Source organism: Panthera pardus, unplaced genomic scaffold, assembly GCF_024362965.1.
Source record: "Panthera pardus isolate Hobbes unplaced genomic scaffold, ASM2436296v1 HiC_scaffold_16, whole genome shotgun sequence".
Taxonomy (NCBI): Eukaryota; Metazoa; Chordata; class Mammalia; order Carnivora; family Felidae; genus Panthera; species Panthera pardus.
The window spans coordinates 149,446,476-149,473,656 of NW_026526721.1; the positions used below are offsets into that span (position 1 = coordinate 149,446,476).

General features: G+C 49.6%; 1 protein-coding gene across 5 annotated transcripts; it reads right to left on the reverse strand.

The window, feature by feature from the left end:
- Nucleotides 1-2,561: 2,561 nt before the first annotated feature.
- Nucleotides 2,562-27,181, reverse strand: ZNF619 (zinc finger protein 619). 5 transcript variants are annotated; one of them, XR_008422638.1, is made up of 6 exons: nucleotides 26,538-27,174; nucleotides 26,331-26,416; nucleotides 21,672-21,798; nucleotides 20,979-21,095; nucleotides 14,721-17,776; nucleotides 2,562-6,579 (listed from the first exon to the last, which is right to left on the reverse strand). XR_008422638.1 is itself a non-coding variant. In XM_019418786.2 (6 exons), exons 3-6 carry the CDS (start codon nucleotides 26,352-26,354, stop codon nucleotides 16,401-16,403), a joined length of 1,644 nt encoding a protein of 547 aa, XP_019274331.2. In that variant the 5' UTR covers nucleotides 26,355-26,416; nucleotides 26,538-26,628; nucleotides 26,941-27,177; the 3' UTR covers nucleotides 13,419-16,400. The 5 variants fall into 5 exon arrangements, 4 of the variants coding, with proteins under 4 accessions (XP_019274331.2, XP_019274332.2, XP_019274330.2 ...); XM_019418786.2 differs by lacking the exon at nucleotides 2,562-6,579 and having other exon boundaries at nucleotides 13,419-17,776; nucleotides 26,538-26,628; nucleotides 26,941-27,177; XM_019418787.2 differs by lacking the exon at nucleotides 2,562-6,579 and having other exon boundaries at nucleotides 13,419-17,776; nucleotides 26,331-26,408; nucleotides 26,538-27,179.

Genomic DNA, 27,181 nt, shown 5'->3' on the forward strand with positions numbered 1-27,181 from the left:
GAGGCCGAAGCTGGTCTGTTTGGGACCCCAGGAGCCAGGTGATCTTCAGCCTTGGCTACACTCCCTGTTTTCCAAGATTAGAAGGAATGATTTGAGCATTCTGGAAGCTGAGCAAGGAGAGGAGCCTAGAGATTCAGTATGCATCCTTTGACAATCCCCGTTTTCTAGAACTGGGTGGATCATTCCTGCCCCTTCAGCTTTGCATGGTGTCCCTGAAAGAAGGACATCTATGGTTCACCAGTTTGAGAAAACGCACTTCCAGAGTTCTGGCTGGGTCGGGGGAAGGAGAATCACATGGCTACATGGAATCAGGGAAAGGATCTGGGATCAGGCTGAGACAGGGAAACTAAAGAGACCCCGTGAAAGCTGCTTTTTCACTCCTTTTCCTGCTTCTATTCTTGTTAGAACCTACATCCCTCCCTTATGGCAGGCGTTATAGAACAATGTACGTCCTCTTTGTAAAGGTCAAGGATTTAATTTCTCTGGCGTCTTCCAACACAACAGATAACATCTAAGAACCAAGTGGAGTCATGTGAAAGTCTTCCAGGACCAATGACTCATCAAGACCCCTGGCTGCAGGGCGTAAGTGAATTAGGGAGGACACTTAAATACTCGTCTTTGTTCCTGGATTACTAAGAAGACAGGTATAGGAGACAACTGTCTTCGATAAAAACCCCAGACTCCAAGCAAAGCCAAGACTCATTTTCCTTCCCTTTCCTTTTGGAGTCACCCAGACACTCTGTATGTATCTATACTCTCTCTCCGTGGTCCTCAATAAACTCTGCTCTCATTTCTCTTGGCTCACATTTGATTTCCATTCTGGGTGAAGCCAAGGACCCTCTTGGCTGGTCCCGTGGGACCCCTGCTGGGTCCTTGGACCCAGCCAGGCTGCATTATGGACTTTTAAACAAGAGCAGGGACAGCTGGGTGGCTCTGTCAGTTAACATCTGGCTTGATGTCTGTTAAGCATTCGGCTCAGGTCATGACCCCACGGTTCGTGAGTTCGAGCGCTGCATCAGGCTCTGCGCTGACAGCACGGAGGCTGCTTGGGAATTCGGTCTCCCTTTCTGCCCCTCCCCTGCTTGCTCTCTCTCTCTCAAAATAAATAAAAATAAACTTAAAAAAAAAAACACAAGAGCATCTTCCCTATGAGGGCAATGTGTTTAAAAACAAAAAGACTTAAGGCACTTATTGTAAGTCAATTAAACTATCACGCTATTAATCTCCACAGGAAAGATTTTATACATTTCTAAGCTCTATTATAAATTATGCCAGAACACAAATTTTATTGAGATAAACACAATTATTTCAACATTTGATGTAACACAAAAAGTCATTTTTTTCATTAATAACTCTGCAAAATGGCTGTGTGAACATCTTCATTTAGCATTTTCTTAGGAAAGCGTTACATACAACACACTTAAGACTTTACAAGGAGCACGTGGGTGGCTCAGTCGGTTAAGTGTCTGACTTAGGCTCAGGTCATGATCTCACAGTTCGTGAGATCGAGCCCTGAGTTGGGCTCTCTGGAGCCTGCTTCACATTCTGTGTGTGTGTGTGTGTGTGTGTGTGTGTCTGTCTGTCTGTCTTTCTCCCTCTGCCCCTCCCTTACTTGTGGACCAGTCCTCCCTCTTTCTTTCAAAAATAAATAAACATAAAAAAAATATTTTAAAAAAGATTTTACAAAGCGTATGTAGAATATTTAATCTGAACATTTATCTGAACATTTATACCAAAAAAAGTAAAGACAAAAGAAATCTGAAACTGATGGAAACGATGTCAAATTATCACTGCTATAAGCTAGCAAATGACAAATGCCCTGAGAAAACCTCATGCAACATTTACATATGGTTAGGGAAGATTTCACTAGCGAAGTTTTACAAAATCCTATTGGAAATAAGGTAACCACAGAAAGCAGAAGGTGCAGCACAGCTCAGCAGAGCCTTACGGGGTCCTGGTATACCAGGTGAACTTGGCATATACCCAGTGTATCAGACAGATGCAGCTCAAGTTACACATAGAGGATCCTCAAGTGGGTCCTTCTGTGTTGGAGGAACTCATCTTTTGTGAGCCATGTTTTTATACTCAAGGTAAGCTAATCAGAATTTACACACAAATGTGTGCACTTCGATGTCAAGGAATGTTTACACATTCTGGGCCCTTTTGGTCCCTGCAACACAGCCAGAATCTGTCAGGTGGCAATAATGATTGCAGTGCCCAGATGTCACCCAACAATATCTCTATCTCATTCCAGCAACTCAGAAAGACCTTTTCCCTATGCCATGTAAACAGTGCTCGCTGCAGAGCCAAATGGTATACAAAGATTATATTTCTTATATTGCACAACTTTTTCAAAATTCCTAGTTGCTTTTCTATTTTCACTGCTTGACTTTATGATAGCCTAGGTTTTCCACAAACCCTCCTTGGTATTGTTGCCTGATGAACTGGGGAGACCCTGGGCCCTGGGGCCTTGACCCAGCCAGACCCGAAAGAGTTGCTGACAGTTCTTGGTCTTGTCATGAGAATGAATTCAAAGACAGACACACAGCACAGTAGACAAGTGACACAAGTGGAAAAGTTTATTAAAGCGAAAAGTACACTCAAGATATGAGAGTGGGCGAGAGAAAGAGAGAGAGGGAGAGTTGCATGCCTAGGGGATTCAGTTTCTATCTTTGATTGACAGTTGTTAACTAGGGGTGTAATATTCATTACCTGGGGAAGGAAGCAGTGTTTAGAGCTTTTTCTTCTAATTTGATCAGGAGTTTCCTGTCATGGCATCCGCCATCTTGGGTCTGTCTGGTTTGATCTGGCTTGTGGTGGAGTGGTGCCAGGACAGGCCTCTGACCTTCCCAATAGCTGGCCATGACTTCCTCAGGGCTGGCCTCCAAGTATCCTGTTAGAACCTAACTAACTGCCCACTCTAACAGTATGAGGACACAAGTTTCCAGTCCTGCTGCACAACTGTCATAGTGAGTCTTCACAATTTCCCCACAGTGGACCCATGCTTTTCTGGACACTATGTCCTCCTCATTCTTCCTTCTGTCGCTGAGCACATGCTCCAATAATGATGTTTAGTCCCATCTTCAGGGCCAGTTTATATACATATATATTATACATTACATACATTATACATATATATATATACACACATTTTGTATACACACATTTTATATATATGTATGAATTCCCTGCTCCCTTTTCTATCTGCCTGGCCTGGCTTTTATGGACTTGAACTTTCTTCTAAGGAAATTCCTTTTCTTCCTGCTCAGTTAGCTTATCTTCTTTCATTTTGCTACCATTTACCCAATGTTCCTGTTCTGACTATAAGCTTAAATCCTATTTCCAAAATTAATTCCATTAGTCCTTGAGTACCTGAAAAAAATCGTTTTCGGTCAAGTGCTGAAGAGGCAATCATTTACCTTCTTTTTCTTATCTGTACAGTTTTTCTGTACAGTTTTTCTCTCCATCAAAGATGTTATCTTTCCCGTATAATATCTAACACATTATTCTATGGGCTCTTATTCTATTTCATCTTGTCATTGATAAAGAACCACTAACTCACTGCAGAATAGGTTTCTGAAATTTACTCCCACAATCAAGTTCTTTATAAATAAACCATCGGCCCATGAAGGACTAGTACAAACAATTCAAGGCACAGAGTCTCAGCCTTCCCAGTATTCCTGTCCCCATATGATGGGCCATGAGCAGGGCAAATTCCTGTCCACCAAACAGGACCCCAGAGATCCCATATTTTTCTCTCCTGCTCTAAATGGCTACAACACAATGGTTCTTCAGGGGTTCCTCTCTCCTACAGACTGTGAAAAAACATGGTGTGTCCCTAGCTTCCCTGGACCCCTACTTGCTACAGCAAAGATCCTCTCTACTTAAAAGTTTTCTTCCTGGGGCACCTGGGTGGCACAGTCAAGTGACCACCAACTCTTGGTCTCAGCTCAGGTCACAACCTCACAGTTTGAGTTTGAGCCCTGCATGGGGCTCTGCGCTGACGGTGTAGAGCCTGCTTGGGATTCTGTCTCTCCTCTCTCTGAGCCGCCCCTGCTTGTGCTCTCTCTCTCTCTCTCTCAAAATAAATAAATAAATAAACTTAAAAAAAAGTTTTCTTCCTAATCACTACAGGAAAACACAGCTAATAAATATAATTTCCAGAAGTCAAAATCATTGTCTTTTTTCCTACAGTTTAATGGTTTTTCTTAGAGATGATCTGGGATTGACTCAAACTACATCTGGATGCACTAAGCTTGAATTTTGATGTTTCTCTTGAATTCTACCTATTGCATACCCATTATAAACAAATGGAAGAAAAGCCCCCTGAATCCCCCTGTGAAGGTCATTAACAGGCTACATAGAAACCCAAAAAGAGAATTCACAGTAGATGCAGGGAAGTTTTCTCACCAAAATAGTCTTAAGTCCTTCCTAGAATGGGGCCCTTCCTGAGAAGGCACTGCTTCAAGGTAACAGTAGGGCTGAATTAGAAGGAGAAATGCTATATGAAAACTCTGTATAATTTGAGAAATTGGAATAGGCTGACAAGAATAGCTAGGCCACAAAATACTCTCTGGATTTTTAAAAAATCTTTCTTAATCGACTTCTTTCAAATGAAGAAAGCTAATTTCCATCCCAGTTATGACCATGAATGCCTCAAAACGTTCATTTTTAGGTCATCGTTTAAAAACCTTACATGTTCTCATAGAAACAATGAATGATAATGTTATGTATGTTCCCCCAGGCTAGTTCATGGAAGACTATATTTCTCTAATTGTAATTAAAATACATCTTTGTGTTGAAAAGAGTAGAACATTAACATATCCCATTACATGAAAAAAACGTATGGGGGGGGAGAGGGGGGGAGGGTGACACAAATATGTGGCAGAATGTGCAGAACTCTCACACGCATGCATCCCTGGGGACTGTCCTGTCCAGTTCAGGGCTGGTGCTCCAGTGAGCCTTTGCCAAGTGTTCTACAACACTTCTGTGTTTTTTAAAATTTTTTTAAATGTTTTTATTTATTTTTGAGACAGAGACAGACAGAGCATGAGCAGGGGAGGGGCAGAGAGAGAGGGAGACACAGAATCTGAAGCAGGCTCCAGGCTCTGAGCTGTCAGTGCAGCTACAACACTTCTGTTTAAGAGTGACCATTTTTGGGGCGCCTGGGTGGCTCAGTCAGTTAAGCGTCTGGCTTAGGCTCAGGTCATGATCTCATAGTTTGTGAGTTCGAGCCCCGCATCAAGCTCTGCACTAACAGTAGAGATCCTACTTGGGATTCTCTCTCTCCCTCTTTCTCTGCCCCTCCCCGCTCATACTCTTTCTCTGTCTCTAAATAAATAAACTTAAAAAAAAAAAAAAAAAGAGTAACCGTTTTCATCCCCCACAGCAGCCATTTGAGAAAGAAAACCCCTCTGGGTGATAAATGATTGAAACAAAGGGAGAGACTGAGTAGGGAGGGCAGCTCACAGGTCCTCCTACTCACCTGCACTGACATCTCTCAGGACCCTTCTGCCAGCCTGTGCCTAGAGATCCGGGCCTGTGGTACCTCTCCGTGCCCCCGCAGGGCTATCAGAACAGGAGGGGGCTGGGAATCAGACCTGACTCTGGAACTCCTTCTAGGCCCTCCTCTGCTTTTAGCAAGTGGAAAGGGAACTGACCACCCAGGAGAACAAGGTAGGTGGGCCTTAGGGAAAGAGGAGCCTTCTAAAGAAGGAGCCCAACAGGGGCACCTGGGTGGCTCAGTCAGTCGAGCACCCGACTTCAGCTCAGGTCATGATCTCGCAGTTTGCAAGTTCAAGTCTCACATCAGGCTCTCTGCTGTCGGCGTGGAACCCACTTTGGATCCTGTTCCCCTGTCTCTGCTCCTCCCCTGCTCACTTTCTCAGTCTCTCTCAAAATAAATACACTTTTAAAACAAGCAAGAGCCCAACTGTCTTACTAAGGAAGAAACTGAACTTATGAGGCCCTATCTGAGCGTGTGCTAAAATAGAGGAGTAGCAGTGGAGGACCAAGATGGTCCTCTCAAGAAAACAAGGATGAGGCTTAAGGAGGGCATCAGAAAACTTTTCATTTCCCATTTTTCCCAGAGCAGAGCCTCTAACTAGGGAGTTGGGGACGTCTGTTTTAATACTAAAGAGAACCAATGCGCCTAGGTGGCTCAGTCGGTTGGGCATCCAACTTCTGTTCAAGTCATGATATCACGGTTTGTGGGTTTAAGCCCCATGTTGGGCTCTGTGCTGACAGCTCAGGGCCCGGAGCCTGCTTTGGATTCCGTGTCTCCCTCTCTCTCTGGCCCTCTTTGCTTGCACTCTGTCTCTCTCTCTCAAAAATGAAGAAACATTAAAATAACAATGGTAACAACTGAGGAGAGACACCTCAGCGCACAAGAGGAATGGAACCAGGAAACTCCAAAGTACGGAGACTGAGTCCTAGAGGAAAGAGAGGCCTTACCTAGAGAGGCTACGGTCCCATAAATCTCCAACATCAAATCTCAGGCAGGGGCTTCTGAGCAGGCATCAGGCTGGCCCATCGCTTCTGGATGAAGTACACCACCTTGTCCTTCAAGGTCACTGGTTCCTGAAACAAAAGCTTCCTACTCAAGCCCTGAGTTAGGCACAGAGGGAGGAATGAGCTGTCAAAATTGGATGGTCAGGGGCGCCTGGGTGGCTCAGTCATTTGGACGTCCGACTTCGGCTCAGGTCATGATCTCACAGTTCGTGAGTTCGAGCCCCGCGTCGGGCTCTGTGCTGACAGCTCAGAGCCTGGAGCTGCTTTGGATTCTGTGTCTCCCTCTCTCTCTTCCCCTCCCCTGCTCACACTCTGTCTCTCTCTCTCTCTCTCTCTCTCTCTCTCTCAAAAATAAACATTAAAAAAATGTTTTTAAAAAGAGAAAAATCAATACTATATTGGGGCACCTGGGTGGCTCAGTCAGTTGAGTGTCTGACTTTAGCTCAGGTCACGATCTCATGGTTCGTGAGTATGAGCCCTGCATTGCGCCCTCTGTTGCACAGGGCCCACTTCGGATCCTCTGTCCCTCTTTTTCTCTGCCCCTCCCCCACCCATGCTCTGTCCCTCAAAAATAAATAAAACATTAAAAAAAAAAAAAAAGAAAAAGGAATACTATATCCCCTAAATCAATTAGAAACCGGACAAGAGGTATAGTTTACACACACACATACCCCTTCACTGAAGAACATAAAAGACCTGAACAAATGATTAAAAAAAAAACTGTTCCTGAATTAGAAGCACTAATTTTATGAAACTGTCATTTCTCAAATTGATCCATAAATCAGGGCAATCCCAATGGAAATCATTTTTATTCCAAAGTCCTAAAGAATCTGGATTTTGATATATGAGACTCTTAAATATAGAGAACAAACAGAGGGCTGCTGGAGGGGCAGACTAAATGGGTAGTCTGGGGGGATTGGGCTACATGGATAAGGGGCATTACGAAATCTACTCCTGAAATCATTGTTACACTATATGCTAACTAACTTGGATGTAAATTAAACAATAAATAAATTAATTACTTTTAAAAAAAGAATCTGGATTTTGAAATTTATATGGAGGAATAGATGAAAAGACCAGCTAAAAATATTCTGAGAAAATAAGAAAGGGAATTTGCTGGACCCAGATAGCAATACATCCTGTAACAAGGGAGCAACCATTTCCTGAAGAGTCTCCTGCAATAGTCTAACTAGCCTCTTAAACCTCAACGGACTTTTTTTTTTTTTTTTTTAAGGTTTTATTTATTTTTAAGAGTCAGCATGAGCTGGGGAGGGGCAGAGAGAGAATCCCAAGCAGGCACCACACTGCCAGTGCAGAGCCTGATGCAGGGCTCGAACTCAGAAACCGTGAGATCATGACCTGAAGTCAAAGTGAAGAGTTGGAGGCTTAACTGACTGAGCCACGCAGGTGCCCCCAGGAGCCCAAGCAATCTCATAAAATCTTCATGAAACACTCAAAAACCTTTCAATGGCCAACCGTTGCTCGTATGATGAAATCCAAAGTCTTTCCCATGAGCTAAGGTCCTACAGATCTGGCCTCTGCATTTCTACAACTTCAGCCAGCGCGACACTCTTCCTGGGTTCTGTGTCTGGTCACCTGGCTTCCTTTCTCTCCTCCACACAAATCTAAGTCTCTCCCACCTCACGGCTTCTGTGTCTGCTCTCCTACCAGCCTGGCGGTCTCTCCCCTGGTCCTTCCTTTTCCATAGATCTCTGAGCAGACATCACCTGTTCAGTGAGACCTTCCTTTATAACTCTGGGTGCAGGAGGCCATGCCCAAGGACACAATATCAAAGCCACACGAGAAGTGGCTCGCCTCCCTCCCTCTGTCCCTTTCCCTCTCTGTCCTTCTCTTTTTCTCATCTCATCTCTAGCTACCCTGCCTGGCTCATTGCACTTATGAAATACTTGCCTTCTTTCTGTTGCTTAAAAACTCAAATAGTTTGAGAGGTCACACCTTTGGACCCTGATGTTCCCTCTCCTGGTTTGCTCCCTCACGTTATTCTGCTCAAATAGCATGGCCCTTCACTCAATGCACTATTGTCACTTTCTGCCCCCTTCCTTACCTTTCCATTGTAACGTGGATCGCTCCCTGATAGCATATTATACGCTCACAGATATGTTGTCTGTGTCCCCCAGTAGAACCTAGAGCTCCAAGAAGGCAGTTTTGAGGACCATTGGCACAAAGTAGGAACTCCATAAATGTTGGTTAAATGAATGAATCTATCAAAGTAAGAGCCCAGTCAGTACGTTATGTAACTATTAGTATTGTTCTCCTGGTACTCCCAAAGCCTATTTCATGGCATTGCACACAGGGTGCTCAGTATATATCTGGTGAATGAACAGAGAGGTCTTAACTTATGCTATTCTATGTAAACAATTTACAGAGCGAACGTCATCCCCTAAAAGGGTTTTCCTGCCTGTTGGTAGATTCATTTGTTGAAAGTGACATGGGTTATGGGGTGCCTGGTGCCTCGGTTGGTTAAACATTTAACCGGCTCAGGTCATGATCTCACGGTTCATGAGTTTGAGCCCGATGGGGCTCCCTGCTATCAGCACAGGGCCTGCTTCAAATCCTCTTTCTCCTTCTCTGTCTGCCCCTTCCCAGCTCGCATGTGTGCGTGCCCTCAAAAATAGAAAATAAACGTTAAAAAAAAGTGATATGAATTTATAGCTCCCAGAAATTTCTACTGGCAGGTGCTTCCACCTTACACATTTAAATGGATCTTCTGAACATCATATCCTCTCTCTAATCAAAGATATTTCCCCGGATAATCTCATCTCACCTCAAACTGCTTTCCCCAAACAAACACACCCTCCTGTGAATAGACACACATATGCACCTTCCAGAACTACGTAGCAAGGGGAAAGCCATGTCAGGCCTGAGTCCTGTACTGACTTCTCTGAGAGCTGATCCAAGAAAGGCTATCAGGATCACCTAAGACCACATTCTCTGGAGCATGGCTGCTGACTCCCAGCTTCCGGCACAGCTCTCTGACTCTGGAAAAGGCAGAGCCTCAGATCTAAGACAGCAGAAGCCCTCCAAGTGAGACTGCCCCCATCTTGCAGCCCATAAGTGCACTACTCGCCCATCTCTCCCCACCGTCCCTGGACTCCTGGGCTCTTAGAACAATGACTGTCCTACCACTCCAGGGGAGCCTGGCCCCTACCCTCACCCACAGTTACAACTGCTCCTTCAGTTTATTTTTCCATCCACTTGCTGGCAAGGCACAAGGCTTCTCAAAATTAACTGCTACACCCCACTCTCCAGAACCAAGTGGAGGAAAATCCTGGCTTAAGTGACTACCTGAGTTGGAGTAGAAAATAGTTTTGTTTTTTTTTTTTTAATTTTTTTAAATATTTATTTATTTTTGAGACAGAGAGAGACAGAGCATGAATGGGAGAGGGGCAGAGAGAGAGGGAGACACAGAATCGGAAGCAGGCTCCAGGCTCTGAGCCATCAGCCCAGAGCCTGACGTGGGGCTCGAACTCACAAACCGGGAGATCGTGACCTGAGCTGAAGTCGGATGCTTAACTGACTGAGCCACCCAGGCACCCCGAAAATAGTTTTTACTGAACGTGTTCGGTGACCCTGACCATTGACAAAGATTCTGTCCTTGACCAAACTCTAGCCAGGCTCCCCGAGCCCTTTCTCTACTAAGCCTATAAAGACCAACAAAAAATAGTCTCTAACAGCTCAAGGTCACATCCCAAGGATGACCCTAGCCCCTCTTAGACTGAGAAAATTTAAGGCTGCCAAAGAATGTACTGTTTGTTCCAGCCAACACTTGAAGATAGGGCCCCTGTCTCCCAGGCTCTGTGGGAGTGCTGGAACCAAACTTCTCTGAGCCGGGTGGGCAAGCCCTCATGGGCTCCACATGACATCCTTGACGCCATACTAAGCCACCCCATCCCGCCCCCTCCGCCACCATTCTCCTTTTAAAAGGTCCGGTCACTTCCGTACCAAGGCCGAGTTCAAGTCACCCTGGGCTCTCTTCTCTCCTGCGATAGTTATTACTGGTTAAAACCTGTCCGGCTTTGTTCATCTTTGACACCACGACCAAGAGGCGCAGCCTCTGGACAGAAAGAAGGCAGAGGGCGCCTGGACCGAGAAGGGCTACAGGACGAAATGCAGGTGGCGGCGAGGCCACGGGTCAATGCAGGAAAAAGATGCTCAAGCGCGCAGCTGGGTGGCAGTGGGCGCTGACCGGGTCGGTCCCCGGGAAGCTGGAGACGCCAACACCCAGGCGCAACAGGGAACGGCCCGCGGCAGGTGCTCCCGAGGACGAAGGAGGCCCCTCCGCGGGCCGGGGCGCAGGTAAGGGGCCTCCTCGGCCAGGCACTTCCAGGTCAAGGCTGGCCAGCCCAGACCACCGAGGGCCGAGGGGCCTCGAATCAGTGAATCGGCTCCCTGAGTCCCGCCGCGCCCGCACTCGAGCTCACCTGCCGCGGGGCGAGCGCGGGGTCTCCAGGAACCAGCGAGGAGCCAAAAGCACCGCGGGAGCCCTCCTTCCCCTCTAGGAAGTCTGGACGTTTCCTTCCGTGTGGTGCGCGGGTCCTGCACCCCCCGCGCCCCGTTTGCACAGCGGCGCCCTCTCGCTGCAGGTGGCAGCGTTGCAGAGGTCTAGCGGCGGTCTTGAAGTCTTGCTGCCACCCCGCCTGCACAGGCCTCAGCGGCTGGCTACAGATGGGGCCGCAGCAAGGCCGGGAACGACCTTGCAAATGTTTGGGGGTCCCACGTGCAACTGGGATCGAAAAGCCAGACACTGCCCCGCGGTGTGCGTCATAGAGGGAAACGGCCGTTTGGGTCTCTTAAGCCCTATTTCTGGAACCCAGTCCAGGGTCTGGACCGGTGAAGATTAATGAACAGTGTGTAGTCTGTGCTCTGTCCCCTCTGTTCCCTCTAACCTCTGAGGTCTTGTTAACAGGGCAAGACTTGACATGCTTGAGTACTAACCTGAGGAGAAGGCCAGAAACTAGAGAATTAGCCCGACCTCACACTTGAAACGCTGAGGACAGTCCAGTACGTTGCAATTCGTACTGGACTGACCGGACTGCGGGAGGAGGTCCGCCCACACCATGCCCGGTCTCTGTGAGGGTAAAGGATACAGGGAATGTACAGAACGTGATCTCTCCGAAGGTGCTACTTAGAACTCTCCGGTTCAGCGGACGAGGGCTGTGGCAGGGGCAGTTAAGGCAGATGCAAGGGAGAACCTGCCAGAAGTCTATTCCTTGTGGAGGCCCGGCAGTGGTAGCTAAAGGAGAAACCGGGCAGCCACATTGTTTTTATCAGCAGCCAGCTTCCATGTTGGAGTGGCTGTGGAAAGACCAGGGAAACCAACAACTACGACCAGAGTGGAACCAGACAAGAGCTCCAACCAGGGCACCAGGCTTGCGGTTGCTGAGTGGGCTACATACACAGGCCCCAGAGGAAAAAGCCCACGAGCCATAGCCATTCAGCCTCACTCAGCCCAGGGCCAGAAGTGCCTGTTGATCCCAAACGCACAGAGTGTAGGGAAACCAGAGGGGACCACAACCTCACTTCCTGTAACCCCACCAGCTCTTCCACCCCGAGACTAGCCAGTCACAAGCCATTCACAAAAGATCTGAAGGGACGCCTGGGTGGCTCAGTCGGTTAAGCGTTGGACTTTGGCTCAGGTCACGTTATCAGGGTTTGTGAGCTCGAGCCCCGTGTCGGGCTCTGTGCTGACAGCTCCGAGCCTGGAGCCTGGCTCTGGATTCTGTGTCTCCCTTTCTCTCTGTCCCTCCCCTGCTCTTGCTGTCGCTGTCTCCCTCTCTCTCTCTCTCTCTCTCTCGAAAATAAACACTTTTTAAAAATTTAAAAGAAAAAAAAAGATCTGAATGCACAGACTGAGAATGCACTGTGAACCAAGAAACATTAATGGAGGATGATCAACACCTCCCATAAGGGGGCTGGCAAAGCTAAATTCCTAAAAGCTTCCAGGCATTGGGAAAAAAATATCCGGAAGCTTCTCCTCAGTTATCTTAGTTGCCGGGAGACCCGGAACAATGGAAACAAGTTGTGATCTCAGAAGTCAGCAAGCTATCTTTCTGGTGTCTGATTAGCCCAGTTACCTCCCCCTTACCAGAGTGGGACCCCTCATCCACACTGTGTGACCTAATCTCTTGGCCAGAGAAGAGTAGTGAACACACCTAAACTGGGCAAATCAGATTCTCTCTCCCAGGGATTTGTCACAGTCTGGGAAATTGTTTGGGCTACTCCCAGGATAGAGTTGTAAACATGAAGTCTGGGGCAACCTCCGCCGTGTGCCTGGGGATAGAGACAGCAGAGCTGAAGAGGGGAGAAGGGATCAGACGTGAAGAAAGAGTGGGGACTGCCTGTTGCGCCTGCTTGGGTTTTCCAGGGTCCAAATCTCCTGCTGCATTCTTGCCTTTGGTGCCAGGATACATTTAGGAATCCTTATAATTAAGTGTACTTACACTAATTGAAATAAGTTTGTTATTTTTTTTTTTTTTTGAGAGAGAGAGAGAGCAGGGGAGAGACAGAGAGAGAGAGAGAGAGAGAGAGAGAGAGAGAATCCCAAGCAGGCTCCACACTGTCAGCGCAGAGCCTGATGCGGGGCTTGAACTCACAAACCATGAGATCATGACCTGAGCCGAAATCAAGAGTCAGAGCCATCCAGGCGCTACAGGTTTCTGTTAATTTTAAAGAGTCCTAAATAACATAGCCAACTCACTGATAAAGGTAAAAGTCTCAAAACTAAATGATTCAGGTAATATGACACCCATATCCCTTTCCTAAAGAAAGTGGGCAGTCCTCAGGCTCATGTTATAACATAATAAGTTTGGGGGGGTGGGGAGAGTCAGTATGTTTAGACATAGTCAATTCACCTTCAGAGAAAACAAAACTCTTGGAAGAACCGTATGTTGGAATTTAAGTGATGTGAGTTTATTTTTACATATCTGTCCTTTCAGTGAGCTACACATGGCCCTTGTCAAAAAACAAGTACCCACCAGAGCACCTGGGTGGCTCAGTCGGTTAAGTGTTCGACTCTTTGATTTCAGCTCAGATCATCATCTCACAGTCTGTGAGATTGAGCCCTGTGTGGGGCTCAGCACAGAGTGTGGAGCCTGCTTGGGATTCTCTCTCTCTCTCTCTCTCTCTCTCTCTCTCTGTCTCTGCCCCTCCCCTACTCATGTGCTCACGCTCTCTCTCAAAAAAATAAATGAACTTAAAAAAAACACACACAAGTGCCTACTATTGGGGCGCTTGGCTGGCTTATTCAGAAGAGCACGCGACTCTTGATCTCAGGGTCGTGAGTTCAAGTCCCACGTTGGGTGTACAGGTTACTCGAAAATAAAATCTTAAAACAAAACAAGTGCCTACTAAGTGCCAGACAACCTGGCAACACTGTTCCCAGCATTAAAAAGAATGGCACGTTATTCATCTTTTGGCCCCTAGCAAGTGCTATGGAAGCTGTATAGTAACATTTGTGCAACAATGGGGGAGACCCTAAATGCCTGTTGAATTCATGAACAAGGGAAGAAACAGACGAGAGAACACCAGTCATCACCGTCAGAAACCCGTAACTCTATTAGCTGTGAGGAATCGAAAGTCATTTTTCAACCCAGAGCTGATACTGATTTTCCCTACACTCCTTGCTTTCTTCTCATCTTATAACGTCTATAATCTGTTACCTTCCACCCCTTCCAAACTATATTTAGAAGTTATGTTTTTCTGAAATTTGGCTAGTTTTGAGGTCTCTCACCCCCACCCTTCCATGCTATAATCTTCCAAGAAGCCGTGAGGCCCTGTTTAATGGTGTTTGTGGGAAATAGAATGGATGTTATATATATTATATTTACCATAAATTAAATATTAATAACATATATACTATAAATTAAAATATATATATATATATATAATTTTGTGTGTAGGAGAGAGAAATATGGCAAAGAAACCAGTAATTATCATTTTCCTACATTTTGACTGCTTTTCTTAATGGTGATTCTAGGTGAGGGATCTTTGCATATTCTGGAACCTCTAACTACAGCTGTGAAGATACGTTTGGTTTCTGCCTTTTCTTCTCCTGACTTCTGTGTATTGCACAAAGGAAGAAAATAAGTATCTCCAACATCCCACAAACATTTAAATTTCTCCCTACACTGAGGGCGATGGAAATTTTTTTTATCTTGGTTACACAACTGTATTCATTTGTCAAAACTCACCAAACTGTATACTTGAAAAGGGTAAAGGCGGGGCACCTAGGTGGCTCAGTCGGTTGGGCATCCCGCTTCAGCTCAGGTCATGATCTCACAGTCCACGAGTTCGAGCCCCACGTCGGGCTCTGTGCTGGCAGCTCAGAGCCTGGAGCCTGCTTCGGACTCTGTGTCTCCCTCTCTCTCTGCCCCTCCCCTGCTCATGCTCTGTCTCTCTCTGTCTCAAAAATAAATAAAAACATTTAAAAAAAATTAAAATTAAAAAAAAAAGAAAAGGGTAAAGGCTATAAAGTATATCTCAATAAAACTAACCAAAACCAAAACGGTGCTTTATGCTCTCCCTTGCAGACATCATTTTCTGGTGTTACAGTAACAGTGTATATATCATTTACTTAGTGTTGTATTCCTGCTTAGTTAATTAAAGTACCTTTCCATGTTGCTATGTCCTCCTGAAACAATGATTCTGAGAAGGACCATGCCACTAGACAGGAAGTATAGCCACACCGGTGGCACCATACCATCTGGTAACATTTGCGTCCATAAACCCTTCTTGGTGCTCTCAAAATAGTTCATCATAAAATTAACTTAAAATCAAAAACTCAGATTGTATCACAGAGGATGTGGAGTAAGTGTGAGAACACATCAGAGTATGTGTATGGTTAGGAATAAACTCTCCTTTGAGGCAGGGGCTACAGCAGGTCAGGGTTAGGTCTCTCTCCTTCCCTCTGAGGCTCCACACTGTGTTGCCAACAAGTTCACTCCATGTATAACCGAGAGGTGGCTACACCCAGGCATCTGCTCTCAATGCACAGGCCCTAATCACTTTCCGTACCTACGTATTTGAGTGGGCACTGAAGAAAAGGATAGAAAAGGAACCCAAGAGAAAAGCCACATCCCCTTCCAATCAAGTCTAGGAACGTAATTTTGCATTATTGCCATCAATGCTGACTCATCACTTCCTTTTCTTTTTACTGGTTGTCTCCTCCGTCTATTGCTTAGTTACACAGGATCCTCATAATGGTCATTATCAAGGTAACAAAAAGTCCCAGGCTCAGATGCCACACAGTGAGCCTTGCTAGTTCCCCACCAAATGGCCCTCCTTAATTCCTGAAAGCAATCACTGGATACCTCCTTCGATTACCTCCCATGGGCTTTGCATCCCACCCCGTTTTTTTAATGTTTATTTTTGAGGGAGGGAGGGAGAGATAACGAGTGGGGGAGGGGCGGAGAGGAGGGGGGACAGAGGACCCAAAGCAGGCTCTGTGCTGATAGCAGAGAGCCCTGCGCGGGGCTGGAACAGAGGAGATCATGACCTGAGCCCAAGTCCCATGCTTAACCTACCGAGCATCCAGGTGCCCCTCCCCAATTTCTTGAACTACAGCAGGCCATGTCATTGGCATGCCGCGCCCCTAACCCCCCCAGATCGTCTGCAAACTCCTCCAAATCCAGCAGAGAAGGCAGGTGCAGCCCGAGGCTACCGGCCCATCCCGAACACCACAAGTGACAGCCGCCACCATTTCCTACCCAGGGGACGGAAGCGGGGAATCCAACACGGACCTTAAGGGTGAGACCAGACGTGGAACTGGGAAAGCAACGACGACTCACAGGAGCCCAGGAGAGCGACGACAGAGACGCGGGGCCGGGGCAACAGGACTCTGGGCGGGCGGGCGGTGGAGAGCGTGAGGGGGCTCACCGGGCGTGGGGCGAGGGGTTCGGGCTCCCGGGGGAAGTGAGGTCCCGAAGGCCGTGCGCCATTCGCCCGGGCGAAGCGCCGGCCGCCGCGGCCCGGGGGCGCAGCACGAAGCCAGGCGCGGGCGGGGGCCGCGGCGCGGGGTGTGGGGCAGGCGGGGCGGCCCCCGGCAGGGCGGGGGCGGGCAGCGCGGGGCGGCGGGGCCCGGGCCCCGGCGCCGCCCCCCGGCGCGCGTGCAGCTTGCGGTGCTGGACGAAGCTGGCGCTCCACTTGAAGGCTTTGCCGCACGCGGCGCACTCGTAGGGCCTCTCGCCGGTGTGCAGCCGCCGGTGCTGGACCAGCGTGACCTTCTGGCTGAAGGCCTTGCCGCACTCCTGGCAGCCGTAGGGCCTCTCCCCGGTGTGCACCCGCCGGTGCACGGCCAAGCGCGAGCTGCAGCTGAAGGTCTTCCAGCACTCGGTGCACTTGAACAGCTTCTCGCCCGTGTGCAGCCGCCGGTGCTGGAGGAAGGCGGAGCTGCGGCCGAAGGCCTTCCCGCACTCCTCGCACGCGTACGGCTTCTCCCCGGTGTGGGTTCGCTGGTGCTGGCCGAGCACCGACGCGGAGCTGAAGCTCTTCCCGCACGCCTGGCACGCGTACGGCTTCTCCCCGGTGTGGATTCGCTCGTGGACGAGGCGGTCGTAGCTGCACCGGAAAGCCTTGCCGCAGGCCTCGCACTGGAAGGGCTTCTCCCCCGTGTGGACCCGCCGGTGGCGGCGGAGCTTGGAGTTGTAGCTGAAGGTTTTCCCGCAGTCCTGACACTCGTAGGGCTTGTCGCCGCCGTGCAGTTTCCCATGCTGCCGGAGGTGGGAATTCTGGCCGAAGGCCTGCCCGCACTCCTGGCACGAGTAAGGCCTCTCCCCGGTGTGGCTCTTCTGGTGCCGGGCCAGTTTGGAGCTGTACCTGAAGGCCTTCCCGCACTCCTTGCACCCGAAGGGCCTGTCATCCGTGTGGACGCTCTGATGCCGCTGCAGGTCTGAAGGCAGGCCGAAACACCGGCCGCGCTCGCCGCGCGCGGAAACCGCCGGTCCCCGGCGCAGGCCCGGCTTCGTCAGGACACGGACACCGGCGCTTCCCTGCGGTGTGCTGGCTGGCTCCTCCCTTTCCCTGGTGGAGGGTCTGTACCCCTGCACCGGCCAGCCCGTGAAACCCCCTCCGCGTGAGCCCGTGTCCGCCCCCAGGTCACACAGCGGTGGCTGCTCCAAGCTGGCTTTAAGGTGAGGCTGCTGGGGACCGTCCGGGAGCAGCCCCTCCACCGCCAGTCTCTGGGCCGCCGATGCTCCAGAAACGTCCCGCCTTGGGGTCTGCTCCCCCTTCGCAGTCTTGTTTTTACCACCTGGCATGAGAAAAAAAAGGAAACAGAGGAGGCACTTACTAAGGCTACAAGGGGAAAGGGATTAGGCGGTAATAGTATTGTTGCCAGAGAGACGGGGCTACCCGAGGATGCCCCGAAGGGAGAGAAAAGTCCTGGGGGCGGAGAAGGCGAGCCAGGCCATTTGGACAAGAAAAGCCGCGCACGCGGGCGGCAGAAGCTATCCACCCAGAGGAGTGAAGAATAACGGGAGCGGGGTGGGGAAGGTGCTGGAAGGGGAAGCGGTGAAGAAAGAGGGAGGTGACGGGGAGAAGGAGATCTCTAAGCTGGAGAAGAGAGCTGGGTGAGCAGCCCCAGGCCACCCAGCGCCCGGGGCTGGGAGTCGCAGCGTGCAACAGTGGACCCCAAGGCCCAGGCGTGGGATGGGGCCTGACCAAATGCTCCAAACCGTTCTGTGACCTTTAAAGAGGATTCTGTCCTAAGCCCGGCTGGAGAGAAAACAATGGGCCATACTGCCGATCATGAAGGGTCCACAGGAGGACCATGATTTCAAAACCCACACCGTGTACTCTGAGACACTACCTCTAAAAGGAAAAGGGTGTGTAGATTTTATGTTAAAAAAAAAAAAAAAGTGATGCAGGTATGACAGATTTTATACTATCTTGGTCTATTTAAGTCTAATATAGTCCAGACTACTTTTTTTTTTTATGTTTTTATTTTATTTTTGAGAGAGAGACAGCGTGCAAGCAGGGGAGGAGCAGAGAGAGAGGGAGACACAGAACCCGAAGAGGGCTCCAGGCTCCGAGCTGTCAGCACGGGGCCCGACGTGGGGCTCGAACTCACCCACTGTGAGATCAGGACCTGAGCTGAAGTCAGATGCTTAACTGAGCCACCCAGGTGCCCCCAGACGAATTTGTTTTTAAAGGAGTCTTCTCTATTAGAATAACTAGGGTTTTTTTACATCTGTGTAATTTTTCAAATCTTTTAAATTAAGTAATTAATTAATCTATTTCAAGTAATCTCTACATGCAACATGGGGCTCAAACTCACGACCCTGAGATCAAGAGTCACATGCTCAGGGTGCCTGGATGGCTCAGTTGGTTAAGTTTCCGGTTCTTGAGTTTGGCTCAGGTCATGATCTTCAGCCCCACATCAGGCTCTGCACTGGCAGCTCAAAGCCTGCTTACGATTCTCCCCCTCTTTCTGCCGCTCCCCTGCTCACAGTCTCTCTGTCTCTCTCAAAATAAATAAATAAACTTAAAAAAAAAGAGAGTCACATGACCTACCACCAACTGAGCCAACCAGGCACCCCCGACCCCAACTTCCAGGGTAATTTTTAAATGCTAAGCACAACTCAGTGATGACATGCAACCCAGAGTTTAAATGATATGGTTTGAGGGGCACCTGGGTGGCTGAGTCAGTTAAGCATCTTTTTTTTTTTTTTAACATTTATTTTTTGAGAGACAGAGACAGAGCACAAGTGGAGGAGGGGCAGAGAGAGACAGAATGGGACACAGAATCCAAAGCAGGCTCCAGGCTCCGAGCTGTCAGCTCAGAGCCCGACGTGGGGCCTGAACTCACGAGCGGTGAGATCATCACCTGAGCGGAAGTCAGATGCCCAACCGACTAAGCCACCCAGGCGCCCCTCTGGCTTTTTTTTTTTTTTAAGTTTATTTATTTATTTTGAGAGAAGGAGTGCAGGGAAGGGGCAGAGAGAGAGAGAGAGAGAGAGAGAGAGGAGAGAGATGGAGAGACAATCCCAAGGAGGCTCTGCACCGCCAGCATAGAGCCCAATACGGGGTTCAATTCCATGACCACGAAATCATGACCTGAGCCGAAATCAAGGGTCAGTTGGGGAACCAGGCGCCCCAAGCATCCGACTCTCGATTTTGGCTCAGGTCATGACTTCATGGTCATGGAATTGAGCCCCGTACTGGGCTCTATGCTGGCGGTGCAGAGCCTGCTTGGGATTCTCTCTGTCCCTCTCTCTCTGCCCCTCCCCTGCTTGTGCTCTCTCACTCGCTCTCTTCTCTCTCTCAAAATAAATAAATAAGCTTTAAAAAAAAAAAAAAAGATATGGTTTGAGATTCTCAAGGGCAGTAGTCTTGAAGGTGTGGTCCCTGGGAACCTGTCAGTAATGCGAATTCCTGGGCCCCACCCTAGTCCTGCTGAATCAGAACCTCTAGAGCTGGTCTCCAGCAAGTCCACACTCTAACAAGCCCTGCATGAGATTCGGATGCTCACTGGAGTTTGAAACCACTGATCCAGAAGCTAAAAAGGCGGGGGGAGGCTCTTCCCGTAATTGTTTTAAGCCGCACTGTGCATAAGGAAGTGTCTAGACGCCCGTGGCTACTTAACTTTAATTGAAACGGAGCCAAATTTAAAATCCAGTTCCTCATTCGCGCTCACCACACTTCAAGTGCTGATGAGGATAAGGGCTACCAGATCGGGTAGCGCAGATGCAGGACATTTCTGTTCCACGGCGTTCTATCTGACCGTGCTGGGTTCAAGCCGTTGGGAGACCAGGCCGACGACGTGTAGCTGTGGCAGAGGCAAACACTGAACTGCGGGCAGACCGCTGGGAGAGGTTTCTCATCAAGACGACGGCACGTGCTGAGTCAACCCAAAGGCCCCGACGAAGGCCGAAGCGGGGCTGAATCAGGAAGGGGCATTTGGTTTATAAGACGTGCAATAGCACATGGGATGGAGGGAGTATGCGGACAGGGCCAACTGAGGGAGAAAGGCTGAACGCCCGATCTCTGGATGGTTCTCGCGGTATCTTTCAAAAAGGGAAACCATTCATTCCCAATAAATACACGGGCTTTCTTTCGAAAGCTCATCTGTGGGGTTTAGGAGTTCCTAATAATTCTATTCTCGTGTACAGTTTCATACACACTCATAGCTACAACGTTCTTACAGAAACAAGTTCTTATTGTATTGCATTTACATTCCTAAATTGACCCCCCCCCCAAAAAAAGCCTATTTTCACCACATATTTTTGAAACCCTGTGGCTTTACAAGGAAAAATAACAGCAAATGAAATGTTTGGACCGGTCTTTTCGAGTTTGGGGCTGAAGGCTAGAAAGGGGCACTTTTCTGAATGAGAGTGACCGTTGCCACGCCCACAAGAGCTGGTATGACAGAAGCCAAACGTTCTTCCAGTTGAATCATTAACGGACGGGAGGAGGCCAAGCAGAAGAGGACAGTGGCACGCTCCCCTGCTTACCTGTGTGGACATCTCCCGGGGCCTCTCCCCCCGTGGGTGTCCAGGGATCCAGGCCCCGCGGTGCCTCTCCTCGCTCCAGCTGGAGTATCAGCTCTGGTTTGGGGAATGGAAATGCTCCTGAAGGAGAAGGAAAAGGAACAGGAAGCTGAGGAGAGTCCCTGCTGACCCTTCTCAGTCCACCTTCTGCTTTGCCGGGTGAAAAAGTCCCAGGACACCAAGGGAGGTCAGTGTTGAGACAATCTTGAGATCTAAGGGACGCTCAAATTGTTTTGCTCAGGGGTGGGGGTGGGGGTCTTACTCTGGCTCCATCGGAGAGGACAGAAAGCTCTGTCGTTACAGCGTGTACAGGGGGTCCTAGGAGACTCTCACACAGGGGAGACGGGGCCCAGGACTCCAGGGCACTGGAAGAGTGAAGCAATGAAAATGGGGCCACCAGGAACCTTCTCAGCTGTCTGCGCCCAGAGCAAAAACCCCTTTCAGGAGAGTCCCCATCAGGAAACAGGGAAGAGGCAAGTCCTGCTGAAAACCAAAGTGATCCCAGATCGCTCTCCATTAGCTACTCCCGAAACTAGGGATTAGGGAGCTCGGCTCACGGAAGCATCAGTCCTGGGGGTATGGGAGACCCCAGATCCACCAAGGAGGAAGCCAAGGGCCTTGAGGGCAGAGCTGGTTCAGACGGAAGGGAGGACTTACCCAAGGAAGTTATATTTGCATAATTCTCCAGCATCACCTCCCGGTACAAGGCCCTCTGCATGGGGTCCAGGATAGTCCATTGATTCTGGGTGAAGTACACGGCCACGTCCCCAAAGGTCACTGGCTCCTGAAACAACAGGCCCCTGCTCAAGCCCTGTGTGAGGGTCCAGGAGGGGTCTGAGCTCCAGGGTAGCCCTGATTCTACTGGAGTCCATGGCTCTGAGCCCCATGTACTTGTTCATGCACAGTACCTGCTGGCCGGCAAGGAGCTCCACAACGGCACCCCAGCCAGGGACAGCCCTCAGCACATTTTCAATGTGTAGCCACTGGGGCCCCAATCCAAGCACACCCTCCAGCACCTGCTGCTGCCTGCCTGGTGGTCACATCAACCCCACGTCTGGTTCCATGAGCTGGGTCAATCTTCCCGGCATGTTTTCTAAAATGACCATAGCAGGCCATCTGTCTTTTACCCTAACTCCATCCATCCTGGAGCCCCTATTAGGGCCCTCCACTCAGGTTCTCTCTGGTCTTTCCCAGTCATGTCTCTGTATAGACAGAGGAACAATTCCAAGGGCACAGAGTTCCCTTCACTCTGGTGGTTCTCCCTCCTTCTGCCGTCTTGCCTTACTGTCTCTTGAAGGCGATGTGCAGTGTTATCTCCTCCTCTCCTAACATACCTGAGTCCAGAGACAGGGCGCCAGTCTCCATCCCTGAGCAGGGACCTGCTTCCAGATCACCCAAGCTCTGTCCGACCTGGCAACACTGTCCTCTGCACCAGGTGCGTCTCGCTGTGTCCCCTGGGGCCATTTCCACCTTCTCCGGGGAGAGGGAAACCTTCACAGGTTGTTCAGGGCTTTGTGCCTTGTCCTCGGTCAACTACTTTTACATCAATTCACTCAATCGTCAGAACGCATGTATGAAGGAAGAGTTATTCTCTATCGCAGATGATGGGAATCAGTGATATTAAGCACTTGGAAATGGACAAAAGGGGGCCCTCTTTCTTTGAGCACTTAATACAAGGTTGAATAAGGAGGCAAATATTTCAAAATGAACTGACCACTTATACAAAAGAGTGGCACTATAACGTCTCTTCCTTGACTTACACTCTACTCTGCCCCAGTCTGTCACGTCAACCTCTCTGCGTGTAGCATCTGCTGGGTGGAAGAGACAGAGCTCGTAAGTACTACAGGACTGCAGCCATCGTGGTGAAGATTGGTTCGGACCAGAATCGTTAATGGATGCTAAATCTAGGAGGAAATTTTGACGATAAACAGGATAGTTGCGTGATCTTAAACGTCGCCCTATAGATTTCTTATTAGTTGCAAGGGAAAGATAATTATCTATATGCTGAAGAAACCAGGTATCACCTTGACCAGAAAGTTTAAATGTGGCTAGTGTGACTGAGGAACTGAATTTCTCATTTTAATCAGTTGAATTTTATTTTATTTTATTTTTTTAACGTTTATTTATTTTTGAGACAGAGAGAGACAGAGCATGAACAGGGGAGGGCCAGAGAGAGAGGGAGACACAGAATCTGAAGCAGGCTCCAGGCTCCGAGCCATCAGCCCAGAGCCCGACGCGGGGCTTGAACTCACGGACCGCGAGATCGTGACCTGAGTTGAAGTCGGACGCTTAACCGACTGAGCCACCCAGGCGCCCCGAATTTTATTTTTATCTATTTATTTTAAATATTTATTCATTTTCAGAGAGAGAGTGCACGTGAGCAGGGGAGGGGCAGAGAGAGAGAGGAAGAGAGAGAATCCCAAGCAGGCTCCGCACCGTCAGCACAGAGCCCAACTCCGGGCTCGATTCCATGAAACGTGAGATCATGACCTGAGCTGAAATCAAGAGTTGGATGCTCAACCGACTGAGCCGCCCAGGCACCCCTCATTTAAAAAATGTTTTTAATTGTTTTTATTCTCTTTTCATTTTGTTTTTGGAGAGACACTGAGACAGAGCGCGAGCAGGGGAGGAGCAAAGAGAGAGGGAGACACAGAACCCAAAGCAGGCTCCAGGCTCTGAGCTGTCGGCACAGAGCCCGACATGCGGCTTGAACCCGTGAACCATGGGATCATGACCTGAGCCGAAATCGAACGCCCAAGCGACTGAGCCACCCATGTGCACCCCTCATTTTAATTAACCTAAACAGGCACATATAGCTACCTTAGTGGACAGTGCAGAATAGATAGTTCACTGACCCCAAACGGAACTAACCTCCTGTCTTCATCTCCTTCAGAGTCAACAGCTGGGAACGTGGCCCTGACCTTCTTTCCTCACATCATGCTTCTACCCCTCCACACCTCTGAGACCCCTCTCTAACGATCAGCGCGTTCTTTCTTCCTTTGTTTTCGACAGCACTCGGCTTCTCAGCATCCCGTTCCGTCTCTGATCGCTCTGCTTCTGTCCCTTGCTAGCACTTACTCCTTCTCCAGGATGAAGCGGGCTGGTGATTCCCCGACACGGGAAGTAGGTCCCGAGGCGGCACAGCACCGTGCAAACAGCACAGGCTTCGGAGCCGTGCTTCTCAATGGGGACATGCCCGCCACAGGAGATATGGCGCTGCGTGTCTGGAGACGGTTCTCGTTGTTCCGACCATGGCGTGGTGTGGGTGCTGCTGGCACCTCGTGGGTAGAGGCCGGGGATTCTGCCCATCATCCTGCAGTGCACAGGCCAGCTCCCCACGACGAAGAATTATCTGGCCCAAGATGTCAACAGCGCTGAGGCTGACACACTCAGCTCTAGAGCCAGACTCCCTGGGTTCAAATCTCACCTCTGCAAGCATCAGCTGTGTGACCCTGGAGGAGATACTCAAATTTCTTTTTGCCTCGGTTTTCCCGCAAGGCTCTTGTAAGAGAGGAGTGAGTTAATACATGTAAAGAACTGAAATATCATCTGGCAAATGGCATTACAGAAACCTGAGCATTTATAACAACTACAGATGAGATTAGGGGAACATTTCTCATGGAACCTGTAGATAAGACTGGCAGTTGTCTAAACGTGTGTGTCTGTGTGTGTCTGTGTGTGTGTGTGTCTATTTTTTCCCCTCCCTTTCTTTTTTTATAATGGAATCTTTAATTTCACCTGGGGCTGCTCCCTGCTCCGGCAACTATAAGGGAGGCCAGTGAAAAACACAAGTATAAAAACTGGTGGGAACTCTCGGGGAAGGTTCCTGAAAGAGCGCAAACTGCTGAGCGGGTTGCCTTTTTTGTCATCTCTTCTATCTGGAACTCACACATGATAGCTGGAGGTCAAGCAGCCACTTTGGACCATGAAGCAGCCTTGAGCACGAAAGCCAGTGCTAGGATGACGAAGCAGAAACAGAGAAAGAGCCTGGGTGTGTGACAATAGTACCAGTGTCACAAAATCCCTGGACCGCCTCCCTCCAACTTCTTTTGCGTGGGAGAGAAGCTCTATCTCGTTTAAGCCGCTGTCACTTAGGGTTTCCTTACTGGAACCCAACCCTGAGTGACTACTGTGCACCACGTAAAGCACCAAGAGAGAAGAGACTGCCCCCCACAGATGCTTAAACATTTCCTGACTTGGAACTGATTTTGACTCATGTGCTGACACTTAAGTAGAACCGAAGAAGATGGCCAGTGCCCCCCCCCCCAGAAAAAGAGCCACGCACACATTATTCTTATTATTCTAATGACACGACCCATCCATGACATGAGACACCCAGCTTTCACATTACGTGATCTAGGATGCTGGAGAAAACTTGGATGCAATCATCCTCTAGGGCCAAGAACACCCTGGAAGGAGAACAGCTTCCAGTGCTGCATGAATTTGTGCCAGCCAAGGATTCAGGCTCTCCGAGAGGTTAAGCTGTAGTCTTTGCTGGAGGCAAATGGGCTGGAGGCACTGGCTTCAGCGCCACACTCAGCATTCCTCCAAGAATCCACCTCCCTCGGCAATCCACACCCCCCACAGGCTCCCAGCGGTGGTTTCACTGTACCCGGACTTTGCGATGTGCACGGCAAACTCCCCCTGTGGGAGTACCTGTTTAAACACAGGAGGTGGCCTTCCTCTGTATGGTGGGATGCACACGAGCACGCCCCAAATTTTAACTTGCCCATTCGTTCCCCAGGTATTGTACAAATGTAGATTCTGATCCAGGAGATCTGGGTTGGGGCCTGAGATGGAGCCTTTCTAGCATGCCCCTTGGGAGCTGCTCATCTGTGAACCGTACTTGCAAGCTCCATATTTGCATGGATGCAGATTCTCACTTTCTAGGAGAATTTTTTTTTTTAACGCGTATTTATTTTTGAGAGAGAGGGGAGGGGCAGAGAGAGAGGAGGCACAGAATCCAAAGCAGCCTCCAGGCTCTGAGCTGTCAGCACAGAGCCTGACGTGGGGTTGAACTCCCGAACCGTTGAGATCATAACCTGAGCCGAAGTCCAGTGCTCAACCGACTGAGCCACCCAGGCGCCCCTCTAGGAGAATTTCTTGTCTGGTGCCTCCCTCTTTCCCAACCAACTTGATCCTCCCAAGTTTACCTGCTCACCCTCATCACCTCCCCTACCACATCCTCTTCTGCCCTACTCAATTGATGGATGCAAAGCTAAGCATGGGACTAACCAGGTCAGGCTGCTTACTGTTCCTGTAGTGACTGTTCTTATCTATTCTGGATGTGGAAAGCTGGAAGAAAGCTCAGCTCACCTGGGACCACAGAGTCTGGAGCATGGCTGATGACCCCTGGCTTCATGCACTGCCCTCTCTGTTTGGAAAAGCAGACACCTGCGGAGCTAAGAGAGAGAATCACAGTGAGGCTGACCACGCCTTGTTCCCCACCTCTTCCCCCTCAGCCTCCTTGCCTCTCTCATTGGAAACGATATTTCCAGGACACTCTGGGTATTCTCAACGCACCTCCTCCAGTGGTTCCTGGGGTGCTGAATCTGCTTCCTGTGTAAATTCGACAAAGCTGCCTGGCGAGGCTGAAGATTCCTCGAAAGAATGTCTGAGAAGCGAGAGTCAAGAGCTGCCGTGGATTTGTGGCTTTCAAGAAAAATCCCTGGCCCACGATGAATGAATTACCAGTGAGTTTGTACCGAATGATTCTAGCGATGGTGGCAAAGATCCCAAATGAGCATTGAGAGAAAAGGTAGGATAACCGGGCCCTGGACCAACCACGGGCTGCACGGCAAAATCCAAGTGGTGATCTGGCCCCCGGGGAAAGGGGGCGATGCTGACCGGAGACCCGACGCGAATCTGAACACTCCACCGCGGGAAGTGGGCGACCCCACGCGTCACCGCCCCCCACCCCGGGTACCGCGAGCCGGGGGACGTCAGGCCAGCTCTTCGGGGCAGGAGGGTTGGTGGCGCCTCGGCGGGCAAGGGCCCCTCGGGCGATGTCTGTGGGCCCTGACGCCCGACCTCCGGGACAGGGGCTGGGGGCGGGCCACCGCACGGCGCGGGGCCGCCGAAGACCCGGTCGCCCCCGCCGACCGCCGCCGAGGCGGAAGCGCGGGCGGAGGCGTTCCCCAGCGCAGCGCCGCTCTAGGACGGCCGGA

What these genes read in the sequence shown, in the direction of transcription:
- ZNF619 (XM_019418787.2), bottom strand. Translation starts at nt 26,354, where the DNA reads ATGCTCCAGACTCTGTGGTCCCAG. An exon ending in TGCAAATATAACTTCCTTGG is followed by an intron (nt 21,096 to 21,671) that starts GTAAGTCCTCCC and finishes CTTCTCCTTCAG; the next exon opens with GAGCATTTCCATTCCCCAAA. An exon ending in CCCGGGAGATGTCCACACAG is followed by an intron (nt 17,777 to 20,978) that starts GTAAGCAGGGGA and finishes TTCTCATGCCAG; the next exon opens with GTGGTAAAAACAAGACTGCG.